General features: G+C 36.7%; 1 protein-coding gene across 2 annotated transcripts; it reads left to right on the plus strand.

Moving 5' to 3' along the window:
- Positions 1–930: 930 nt before the first annotated feature.
- On the plus strand, positions 931–7,671 carry LOC124145117 (inversin-A-like). 2 transcript variants are annotated; one of them, XR_007219760.1, is made up of 3 exons: positions 931–1,454; positions 1,654–1,691; positions 6,347–6,384. XR_007219760.1 is itself a non-coding variant. In XM_048391544.1 (2 exons), exon 2 carries the CDS (start codon positions 6,453–6,455, stop codon positions 6,918–6,920), a length of 468 nt encoding a protein of 155 aa, XP_048247501.1. In that variant the 5' UTR covers positions 1,503–1,691; positions 6,347–6,452; the 3' UTR covers positions 6,921–7,671. The 2 variants fall into 2 exon arrangements, 1 of the variants encoding a protein (XP_048247501.1); XM_048391544.1 differs by lacking the exon at positions 931–1,454 and having other exon boundaries at positions 1,503–1,691; positions 6,347–7,671.
- Positions 7,672–12,841: the final 5,170 nt, after the last annotated feature.

Genomic DNA, 12,841 nt, shown 5'->3' on the forward strand with positions numbered 1-12,841 from the left:
GATATGTTGACAGTTTTTACGTAGTTGGTGTTAAAACCGAATGTTTGCGAGGATTAATAAGATTTCTGAATTCAGTTACAACAGTAACCGTACATGTATTTGTTACATTAAGTAATTTCATTCAAATTTGTTTGGTATGATTATGTCTTATAATTATTTTAGGATGGAAGGTACAGTTTCCAAATAAAATATGCTGAGATATCAATTCATTATGACCATATTTCATAATCTATTTTTTAAAGTAACCCTCCTTACATTAAAGATAACTATTTAAAGAATATAGTACTTAAAGACATTGCAACAAACCAAATAATCAGGGGGCAGACTTTTAATCGGGGGGCGCGAAATATATCCACCCGGGGGAGATTTTATTTCAGTACAGATTCTCCGGGGGCTGCGGCTGCGTGACAAATACATTCTCCAATTTGTGAAATCAGTCCACATTGTTCTGTCAGACAAACATTAGTTATCTGTGCATCGAACGGTCAAGTACTTCCTGTGTGTTTTCGGCCGAAAACTGTATTACAAATTACCACAAAGTTTACGCTGTGAACAATATTTCAATTTTATCCCCTGACGTTCTCTCAAAATGGGAGGGAAACCCAAAGTGACGCCGATCGTGGAAGTTCATTCCACTGGTTAATATGTGTGATAAATATTCCATTGCATTTGATTGCCTAAGACAAAAATCCAGATTGGCTGATTAATAAGGTCGGCGGTGCTTGTGTTGCAGTATTGCGCCGACTGATGTCACTGATTTCGTCTGTGAAGTTAATTTTGGTGACATATATTTTTCAGAATTGACTTCAATATTACTTTGCGTTTATGGTCGTATAAATAGATAAACCGATGTGCTTACTGCAGATTTACAGTGATTGATACCAAGAGCATCGATACACGCAATTGGGATACGGTGACATGCATCAAAATAGTATCTGAGAAAGGTTTGAGGAATAAGTAGATATGCGCGGAGTATAGCTATGTATTATACTAAACAAGTTATACAGTGTCAAACTTTGTGATAAATCTGACAATTCTTCTTTCATTATGGTAACCGCAAAGCATAACAACCCTCTACATTCGTTTCAAGATGGGAGCCCTTTACGCCAAAGTTAAACATATATAGCAAATACTTTAGAAAGCTTGCGGTAAGTAGAATACATATATAGGCGGGGAGATACTGTAACTTCTGTCTATTCTATTTTTGAAAATTAAAAAGAACCTAGTCCGTCTTTGCTATCATAGTTTGCACGCTCCGTTGAACAGAAGGCTGGATGATATACAAGCCCCGTCTTTGTCCAAACACTGTAGGCCTGAGTTCTTTATTGTCAGTACACAGCAACAGCTGTCAACAACAAATAAGCCACCAACAAGGCTCAGTAATAACACCTGAGTAGCATTTGTTTTGCAGAATCGCTTGGGAGTGTTTGTGACTTGAATATGGCGACACACGGGTATGTTAACATCGAATCAATTATTATCGGTCCTATTTGTTACCTGGCGTAAGGCGTTAGAGTTTCCATTATCTGTGACAGTTGTGACTTGCATATTGGGTATGCTTATCGTATCTTAAGTGTATGCTTTGACATTTATTTTTAAAAATGCAATGTTATTGTACTGTGAAATTCAGTGACGTGAGTTATTTCATTACAGAAGTGGAGAAAAGATGGTGGGAAGTTCCTTATCTGAGGGTAAGTGGCCTCATGACAGATGACAATATATTGTGTGACTGCTCCGTATATGCAGAGGAGTAAAAGCGACAAAACCTTTTCACAATTTAAAAGAAATATCAAAAACTCGACAGGACGATTCCGACTACATCATGAGCATGTTTTTATGATTCACTATACAATAGAGATGACACCAGATGTTTTACATAGATGAAGTCGAGATTTTCACATATTGATTCCTCCGTATTTTTCAGATGGCATTTTCTTTTGTGTTTAACAAATTGTCCAGAACCTCTGAGGATAGACATGGATATTTTTATAGTGACCTCGTTCAGTAACAAATACCCCATGGATCGAGGAATGCTTTTTTTCCTTTGTTAAATCGATGTTTTTTCGATTCTGAGATTGCAAAACATCAAACAAGTCCTTTGTGTTTTTTGCGAATCCACATTGTGTTAATTTCACTTGTCTCAAATACTTTACCTGAATATAGAGAATAGAAAGCAAACAACCTAAATATATTGATGTTTCCTTAAATCTTTGTGTCTGTCTTGGATTAGACACTGTCATTGTTGCATCAAAATAAATTCCAGTAACATTATGATTACGTATACGTTACATAATGCGAGCAAGCCATTGACTACTTGGCCACGGCTTGAACTAGGAGACAAACGGATATGCAGATACAAGAGATATTAGTAAAATGACATTGGCAAAGCAACTACTCTTATTTGTAGTCTCTTCAACACCAAGGTGTCCCTAAATTATTACGTCGGAGGGTCGGGGAGATTAGGATGTATGTAAAATAGTACATATGTAGGTTATATATTAGCAGTTTGTTTAGAGTTTACTTTGGGGAAAAGTAGGTATAGAAATAAGAAGATGTAGTCTCAAAGGGAATAATGTTAGAAAAGAGTTCGTAGAGGATCGCAATATACAGACATTGGTTACCAACTGTGTATTCGTTGCTTTTGATATACACTTCAGCTGGAAATATAAGCATTGGTGTTGTGTTCAGTGTCCATGGGAGTTCGCTGGTTTGTTCACATTTGCTTTAGAGTTTGGCAAACGTGTGTTTTCTGTCGTCGCGATAAGGGAGAGCACTCACACCAAAACACTTCGTGTACCGCTAAAGTACCTATCTCTGACAGTTATATGTTTTAGGTGCTTTCTTCCGTGTTTTTGTAAAGTTTGTCAATTTTATGTTTTGTTAAACTACAAGCTACTATTTTGGTGATGTACATAAAGTATGCTTCTACAAATCTTTGGTCATAAATCGTTTCACATCTGTTTCCAAACCCGCTGTGCCATCTTTATAAAACACAATGCAAAGGGCTGCGAATCATAGTGTTGGATTTAAACTGAGCACACTCCAAGGAGAATTGCTCTCTCCTTTTGGCAGGCGCCAGTCGCGCCTATTTCAGATAATGAATATAATAACAGCTATCAAGCTGAATAATGTTTAACATTTACTTTGGCAATATGCTGATGATTATATATCAAAATTGATAAGAATTGAAGTCACAGAGATAGGCTCATTGACAGGATGCAACTTCTAACTTAAAGAATCTGTAGGTAACCAACAGTGAAAAAAATCGAAATCATAATTCGAATATTAGAGAAATAGAGGACAAAAAAATATTGATAGGTAAAAGAACTGTTGTCTAAATTTTGACCTTGTAAACTTTACATACATACACTTTCTCCGCTCTCAAACGGTGTTTGAAACTCAGCAGAGTACACCGAGGGCTCTAAGGGCCAGCACATTTAAAAAATAGTTTTAGCTGATAAAGGGAGACATACTCTTCCAAAATAAATTTCAACACACAATCAGTCAGCCAGAAGTTTTTACTGCTATCACACTGATTTCCCAGAGAAGCCTACATTTATCAAAGAAGTTATCAGCTTGTAATACATCTTAACTATTAAAGTTATGTTTATCACATTATTTAAATAATGCGTTTATAACTTAATTAAGTTCGTTTTTAATACAAAAATATCCTTACACATTCATAACGTCCAGAAGAAACACCAAGGAATGGCTTTTTTCTTGCATTTATTTTGGCGTTATACGTTGTGTCCGATCCTTCACATGGAGGCGACAAATGCCGAGATGTGATTTGACTCACATTACACGGTCGCATGAAAAGATGGAAATAGTTACTTAGATATAAGTTTGATAATTTTTCGAAATATGTTTGTTGATCTTATTTATTACTTTATTAAATATATTTACGATTTGCTTGACACGTGTTCATATTGCTCTGTGACATGTTCGTTATGGACTCGTTGTCAAAGCATGTGTCCTAGATGCTTTATATTATTTTTTTTCAATAACATTGAGTGAAATTGGTCATTGTTTTAAATATATTGATAAATATGACAAATTAAAATGAAAGACGTACTTTCTGACTTTGTGAAAAGTGATAGATTTAATAAATGAATGATATGACGGGTACGTTCATGAAACTATATAGTACTTTGACGTGGCTACAGTGTGGCCGGTACACCAGCTTGCGTTGTTGAAATAACTAACGAGCGGAGTACTTTGAAGCTTGACCCTTTTCACCAAGCAATGTTATGATTCATGCTCACAGCTTAAAATAAACTGCAGGCCATAAGGGCCTGATGAATTTTAAACTATCAGCCCCAAAACAAATCTATTAGCCTCGGGCCTACGAGCCGATGTCTGTTTCGAGCACTGCTCTCAAACCCCCAAAGCTACTGAATTAAGGAAACTATTTTACAGGTTTCTTTCTGGAATGATAAAACGGATTAATATAACGGACAACATAAGAATATAGGATGAAAGTTGAGTGATAATGATAGAGGTATGATTTTTTTATAAATTCTCTAAAATTGTCAGTTCAGGAAAGGATAAAACATAAACAAAATATCCCTAGCACATTTCCGCTGAAAAACATGTTCCTCCTTGTAGCCACTATTGTTAACTATTTACACTTAACTAACACCCACTGGAATGATGTATTGAATGGATTGGGAACATATACATAGAAGAAATACAATACATGTTACAAAAATTGGAGAGGTACTATCATAACCTCTGTGGTGTAACCAGCAGTTAATAAGCCAGATTATTGTAATCAGTATATAAAAGGAATATACAATATCAAGAACTCTGCCCAGAAGACAAAACCAAATAGCATTCTTGTCGGGTGTATTCGATAGCGAACCCTTCAAATAAATGTAAAAGGCTGTAAGAAACACAAAAAATATGTTGTTTTATCAAAGATGTACAAGAAAAAGTCAAATTACTCGACTTCAGATAATCATTTAGTCATTAGCTATCCTCATTCTGTGCGAATCACGTCAAATTGGTATGCATAATTATGCGTATGTTTGAAGTATTAAGCAAAACACAAAATATGTTCATTCCATAACCTTTATCAATATATTTGCCGATATATCTAAGATATGTTGAACAGTTCCCACTGCTGTATTTGAAGTATGTAGTTTCGCATTCACATTGGGAAGACTCTTACATGTTTGATAAACATAGTCTGTTATTTTCACTACCTGTTGACTTGATAATGACATGAACACTTGTGTCCTGACCTTCTTCCTATTTGGTGTGTATGTATGTAATCTACACACACACACACACACACACACACACACACACACACACACACACACACACACACACACACACACACACACACACACACACACACACACACACACACACACACACATCACATTATTTGTGACTTTATGAGAAAATATTTAACATCATTTATTGAATTGAATTAAATAAATTACATTGTTTAGTTTTAGTTTTTTACTACTCAACATTTGAGATTGACCAAAGATAATTCAGATGTACGCAGCCTTAATAAAACATCAATATATTCTTGTTCTGAATTTAATTATAAATTATTATTTCATGCTTATATCTAAGCAGATATTTGTTGTGTGTTGTGTTAGGCCCCGAATAAAAGTTCTACTACACACCATAACCTAGTATTGTTCATACGCGAATAATGACTATTGTTGTAAGTATTGCCGTATTTCACTTAACACTGCTTAACATAAGGAGGCGTGGTTGGATGGGCATTCAATAAATGGGGGCTTGTATTTTAGATTTATGCCATGACATAGTTATCTGACTAAATTTGCGTTTTTCGGACGACATACGATATTAAAGAATGTATTTCATTGTTTGCAGGCAGTTGGCATTAGTGTGTGTAAATCTACAAGTCCAGCCGTGGATATTTCCATTTTATTTATTTTCATTTCGCTCTTTTGGTCTTTGGAGCTTCCATCGCTCATTTCATTAAAGTACATTTAGATTATTTGATTCAGCTTTTACTGAAATATCGGGACAGTGCAACGTCAATTTCGAACCTTGCCCGGTAACTCTTGTAGCAGATGTGAATGAATTTAAGAGGACACAACAGCTTGTAAACGGATATTGCAGCTAGCCTAAATGTTGGTGCGTTTTTTAGCTCTTCATCTTCCAAACTGTAGAAAGTCATGTTTAGCAATAGGGGTTTACACCTTAATAGTTCCACTGAAGAAGACACTGTCCATTTGATGAAAGCAAATTGCATCTTGGTGTATCAAATATTTTGCATCATCACTGTAAGATGTAAATACAGTAACTGTGCGATAAAGATGTCCGGCATGTGTATAAAGTTAACTTTATGTTACAGTGACAACGAAACCAAAATATAGTGATCCCTGGTGGATGTGAAGCGGATCCTGGCAGCAGGTCGAGTTAATGTTAACTGTAAAAATGCACTGAAGTGGACACCGGTGATGTTGGGAGCACGGCGGGGACATAGAGAAGTGGTAGAGTTCCTTATAAGTAAAGGAGCTGATGTGTCGCTGGTGGACGTTCACGGAAACAACTTCCTTCACTGGGCTTGTTGCGGAGGAGACGTTGAGATGGTGAAGTTTATCCTTTCACAGAAGATGGCGGATATCAATAGCAGAGGAGTGTCGAACATGACACCGGTGATGTGGGCAGCATACAGGGGACACAGTGAAGTTGTAGAGTTTCTTATGTGTGAAGGAGCTGATGTGTCACTTGTGGACGTTAACGGTAACAACATCCTTCACTGGGCCTGTGAGGGAGGGGATGCGCAGATTGTGAAGTTTGTGCTGTCACTGGACAAGATGGACATAGATGCCAGGAATGAGAAGGGCCAGACAGCGGCCGATTTTGCTAGACTCTGGGGACATCATAAGGTGGTGGACGTCCTGGTATCCCGTTGCGCTCAGTGAAGTAAGTTCTGTGTATGAGTAGGCACTGAGCTGAAAGGGCACATGGCAACAGACATTGACGTTGTGGGTGCTGTTTCATATTTCAGAGTGAAGGCGACAATATATATCTCTTTCTCGCTCTATCGCTTTCTCGCTCTATCGCTTTCTCGCTCTATCACTTTCTCGCTTTCTCCAGGTTAAGCATTATCCGCTCTTGACCTCTATAGGGGCCGCATATGGTATTTGCTCCAATTGGGAGGGAATGTTGAACGTTTCTCACTGTTTACTTAAACATAATTTAACTGTACATATGCAGTTAATTTTAAAACAATCCACAGATTTTTGCGTAAAATGTAATTGATTGATTTATGACCCTATTCAGTTGTATGAATGTGGCAGATCATGGCAATACGCTCTAAATAAATCTGGTTAAAATCTAAATATATACTTTTCAAAAGAAGTTAAGAAGACTATGGTTCATTAGGCATGGCTGATTATTTGCAAAAATACAATCTTATAATTTTGGGTGTTCTATAACTTGTTTTCGGTAGTATACGATGTTACAGTGTGTCATACTGTTGTCCATAAATATTCGTTTTGACATTTGATGTATGTTTAACTTGAATTGTGTTTCATGTCTTGTGCAAATCTACAATTATATGAACTTGCATATAGTAATTTGATAAACACCGCTGTGAGTGAGTGAGTGAGAATGGTTTCACGTCGCTTTTAACAATCATCCAGTAATATCACGGGGGACACCAGAAATGGGCTTCACACATTGTACCCATGTGGGGAATCGTAATGGGTCTTCGGCTTGATGAGCGAACGCTTTAACCACAAGGCTACCCCACTGCCCCCATCGCTGTGGCGTTACGGCAGTTGATATGTGTACTTTTGTAACCTACACGTATGGAGAGACATAATAATTAGTGTGGCCACATAGCTAAAGGTGATAACAATATGAAATGCATTATTATGATTATCTATAGCCTATATTAAGTCGGCTATCATTGAAATATTTTATGTATATCTTAAGTATAGTTTTGTCAAAATTAGGTATGTATGTGTGTGTGTGTTTGTGTGTGTGTCCGACTCATTGTCTGTGTAAACATGTAGTAGATAACTAAATAACTCACATCAGAACGCACAGTTGTTAACCATACTGTTTAAATGGATAGAAAATTGTTACATAAATATGTATATTCCTGCCTGAGCCTATTCTATAATCTGATATCTAGTCTCTCCTGGCGGGAAAGTTAAACTTTATTTTACAGGCACTTTAGCATTAAATTTAATTCCCTAAGATAGTTTGATCGAAAGTAATTATAAGAAACGAGGTGTTCTAAAAAAATATTTACAATGCATTTAATTTCAATTGTCCAAGGAATGGGGTTACGGCTTAATGACGCCCTCGAAAGTCGTACACGTGACTTAAGGTAGTGACATATATCTAATACATCTGTATTTTGTGAGGGAAACATAACTGTGTACATGTATAACTTTTGTTTGCATAATGTACATGCAACTTAATAAACATAATTGTGATCCCGAAGTCGGACGAGCACATATTCGGGTTCAATTCCAAATCTAATGATCGAAAAAAATTTTTTTTAGACGTTGCAAACAGTACAAACAGTAGCTGATAAAACTGACAATTATTTGGCAATATATGATCTCTTTTTTTATCAGCTTTAAGATTGATGGAGGAATATGGGGTGGAATCTTGCGTATTTACTACACTACAAGAAAATATACAAGCTAAACGCGAAATAATTAAGTGCATTTGTAACATATTTATCTTCTTCAAGTTGTTTAAAAAATCTTATCATAAGAGGCAAAATAGTGGTGAGAATTACAGAAATGGATCACTAAATATCAGCAAAAAACGTTTTACTGTACGGCATTATGGGAAATATTGCTTTCTCGCTCTATCGCTTTCTTGCTTTATCGCTTTCTCGCTCTATCACTTTCTCTCTCTATCGCTTCATTGCTTTCTCGCTCTATTGCTTTCTCGCTCTATTGCTTTTTCGCTCTATCGCTTTCTCGCTCTAATGCTTTCTGCAAAAAATGAGAGTAGACTAAATTAATTATACTTTGCATTTATGTCTCAGAAATGACTGTTGATAAGACGGCCTCACTGCACACTTTGAAAAGCGGAAATCCCAGCTTTAATATAAAACCAATTAACTATCTGTTTCCACATTACGGTTACTGAGAACAATATGTCATCCCAAAACTAGAAATAACATTTGGACATCCGGTAGTATTACCATTGCTTGGGTGAGGACTTCCACTATGATGACTTCTACTCCGCAAACACATTAAACATTGATATAAACGTGGTTTTTAGGGGGAAACTATTGTTTTTTTAGCTAATGAGCGGTGTTATTTGCTATTTGTTTAGATGACTTGGCCTGGGGGCGGGAGATCCAATACAACTCCTAAATAGGGCCATAAACCAATCAAATTCTTTTTTACGCAGAAATACGTGGATTGTTATATACGCACCCATATCTGTACTGTTAAATTATGTCTAAGTAGATAGTGAGAAAATTTCAACGTTCTATCCATATGTATAATTTGTAATGTGACAGGAAAAATCTCAGCTCTCTTTTATGATTAAAACCCCTCCCACCACTGAGGTCAGGTTTAACAATTCGTTAATGTTGTTTTACGTATATATACTTTCTATCGTAAAGAAACCCGTAAAGTAGCCAAGGAAATATTGCTATACTGCGAGAAAGCGATAGAGCGATAGAGCGAGAAAGCGATAAAGCGATGAAGCGATAAAGCAAGAAAGCGATAGAGTGAGAGAGCGAGAAAGCGATGTCCCCTCTCGGCCACCATAACAATATGTCTTGTGTTTGGAGAGAAATAACACTTGTTAAATTGGCTGACATTTTGTCATTTGCTGTGTTAAGTGAGTAAAAATATAGATGATGGATGATTGACATATAAATCTAAGTTTACAATAAATTGTAAAAAAAAGAAACAACAGGATGTTTGCTTATATCCTGGTGTGACATAATACTGAGACGTGGTTTGCCAAACTGATGTGGCACAAAATAACAATGACAAGAACGCCACACTGCTGGTTTATGTCAAGGAAGTATGCCATTTAAAAGCAGAGTTGCTGCCTGTCACCTCTGCCAAAAATAACATCAACTTGTTCTCACAAATGAAACAATTACAAACAAATCCAGTGAGGATTGTCCATTCATGACATTAGGAAATTGTAAGTGACCTTTCAAACATGGCTTTCATAGTCTAGGCATCTTATTAGAAACTTTCAGGCAAAAAACCCTTTGTGTCTTTCGTTTGTGTCTTCTCTGAGAAAACGGGACCTCATTGCAGACACTATTCACAAAGTAAAACAAGGAAACGTTATTGAAAAATCCCAAACTATGAAACTGCACCAGTTCTTCAATACACTATCTATACGCCAAGTTTAGTGGAAAAATATTTACGGATTTCAAGATCTGCTCCGGAAACAAGCACTTCCGCCATTTTCAGTACAAGTCCAAGATGTTGCCATGAAAACTCGAAAAATACTTTTTTTAAAAATAACACAAACTATCAAAAGGCACCAGTTCACCACTAAACCAATGTATGTGCATGGTTTGATGAAGAAATACTGTACGGTTTTCAAGATCTGTTCCTGAAACGAGCATTTTCGCCATTTTCAGTCTAAGACAAAGTCGATGCCATGGAAACTCGAAATATACATTGCTAAAAAAATCCCAAACTATCAAAGGCACCAGTTAAGCACTAGACCTATATTTGGTTAAGATGTCTCTCATGGGTTTTGTGTTTTGCTCTGGAAACGAAACGTGACGGACGGAAAGACGGAAGGACAGCCACCAATTCCTATATCTCTCTTCCACTTCGTGGCGGGGGATAATAAACTTAATTTGTAAGCTATATATATACACGATTTCACACTTATGTTCTCTTATGCAGGGTGAAAATAGAACACATGCTTAGGTGAGCATAGGACACCAAACAAACTACCGATACGACGATGGATTACGGCGATGTTGCTGTTGGAAATTTCACTTCTATTTTCAAAGATGGATTTGGTGATAACAAGCTCAACTCATCACTTGTGCAAATCGCAGAATGAGGTGATTTTGAAAACAGATAACACCAAAAGCAGAGAAAAACATATTTAGTCGAAATAGGTTAAATTTAAAGATTGTCTGCTTTCTTAATTGTGGACCTACATCAACATCGAACACTGAAGAAAAGCCTTCAGTCCACATGAACATTGACATTTTGGGTAATAATTCAAACAAAACCATATATTTAGGAGAAAAGTTAGCGGTGTTTTAAGATAATTATATCAGCTGTAAAGTTAATTTAAAAACTACCGATTTAGGCCCTACATGATATTATCTATAGACCTAATCATATCGATAACAAATCAACAAGTCAATAAGAATAGGCACATCCAGGCCTAGAAAAGTCAATAAAATTGAATGACTAAACCACGTAGCTCAAAAGGAATAGCTCTCTATATAACTATTTATCTGCCAAATGAACGACCAGGCCCAAATACGTAATAATTCCTTCCCATTCAGAATGGCTGAGCCAAAATGGTAAATACACTGACTTTGAAGCACTTCCAGTTGAAGAACTGAATGCACGTCTACATCACTTTTTTTCAAAAACATCATTCTTTGGTCTGAGAGGGGCAATACATCGTCATATTCACGCTCCAACGTTATGAACGGAATATTAACATGATATCACAACTGGAAATTTAAAAAGATGCATCCGAAGCACGCTATAGATTAGCTATAGATTAGCACGAATAGATTAAGTCTTGCCGTGCCATAGTCCACCAGTAATCAAAGCTAGACCACCTTTTTTTTATGTGTATTTATCGTTGGTCATTAAGACAGTCCACTTAGAGATTTAAGTATTTTCAACCACAAAAGTTCCTGTGACACCAATATTTCAGTGTATTTTTCAAACAAGTAAAGTTTGGTTTTCCATATTGTAGTACATGTAAAGAATCTAGTCACAAAAAAGCAACTGCTACAGAAAAGCATGCATTCAATGCAAAAGTTGACTTTTATGCTAGCCCAATGGATTTCACTACCCTAGAATGGATATAAAAACGTGCGTTAACGGGATTCCATATGGATTGTTTAGCATCGTGCTGTCAACAACCACTCAGAAAAAACAACAAAATTACGAAATTATTAAACATTACGAAATGCCACGCCTGTCCGAAAATGAGCGTCTGCGAGCCATTAGTATGCTTGAAGCAGGATCGAGTCAACGTGATGTTGCTAGACAACTGAACGTCCACAGAAACACAATTTGGTTTGACAACGTTGGCAACAGACGAATGCAGTCAGAGACCATCCTCGGAGTGGCAGGCCAATCAATAATCAATAATCGACAAGACAACTGGATTCGAACAACACACCTACGAAATCGATTCCAGCCAGCAACAGTGACTTGTGAGTGCAACAGTGAGTGTGTTGTAACACCATGCATTTTTGCAAGGACGGTGGTCCAGTGTGGTCCTTGCGTCTATCTTTAAGAGGTGTCAACACATTAATTCCTTGGACTACATGTACCCTTGCATTATAGTTACTTGTAGGAACAACTAGAAGGGAACCTAGCAAACTATCCTCCTCTTAGGGAGTAAAAATATATACCTGTATAAGTACGGAGGCATAGATCCATTGAAACATTAAGTGTGTAATACATCTTCAATGGGAATGTGATACAAGTTGTTTTCCTGGTACAAATTCTGACAGTAGAGACCACTAAACCAGTGTCCACAGAGCTGTGCATTCAAACCCAGAGACAGACACATTAACTTCATTGGCATCTCCAATCAAAAGTAGTTGAGGTTATGACCCTTGCTTTTGCTGTGCCATAGGTCGTTCCTTGTATAAAGAATGTCTGTGTGAAACGTTCTC

Source organism: Haliotis rufescens, unplaced genomic scaffold (assembly GCF_023055435.1).
Source record: "Haliotis rufescens isolate VD_foot unplaced genomic scaffold, xgHalRufe1.0.p SCAF_9, whole genome shotgun sequence".
Lineage (NCBI taxonomy): Eukaryota > Metazoa > Mollusca > Gastropoda > Lepetellida > Haliotidae > Haliotis > Haliotis rufescens.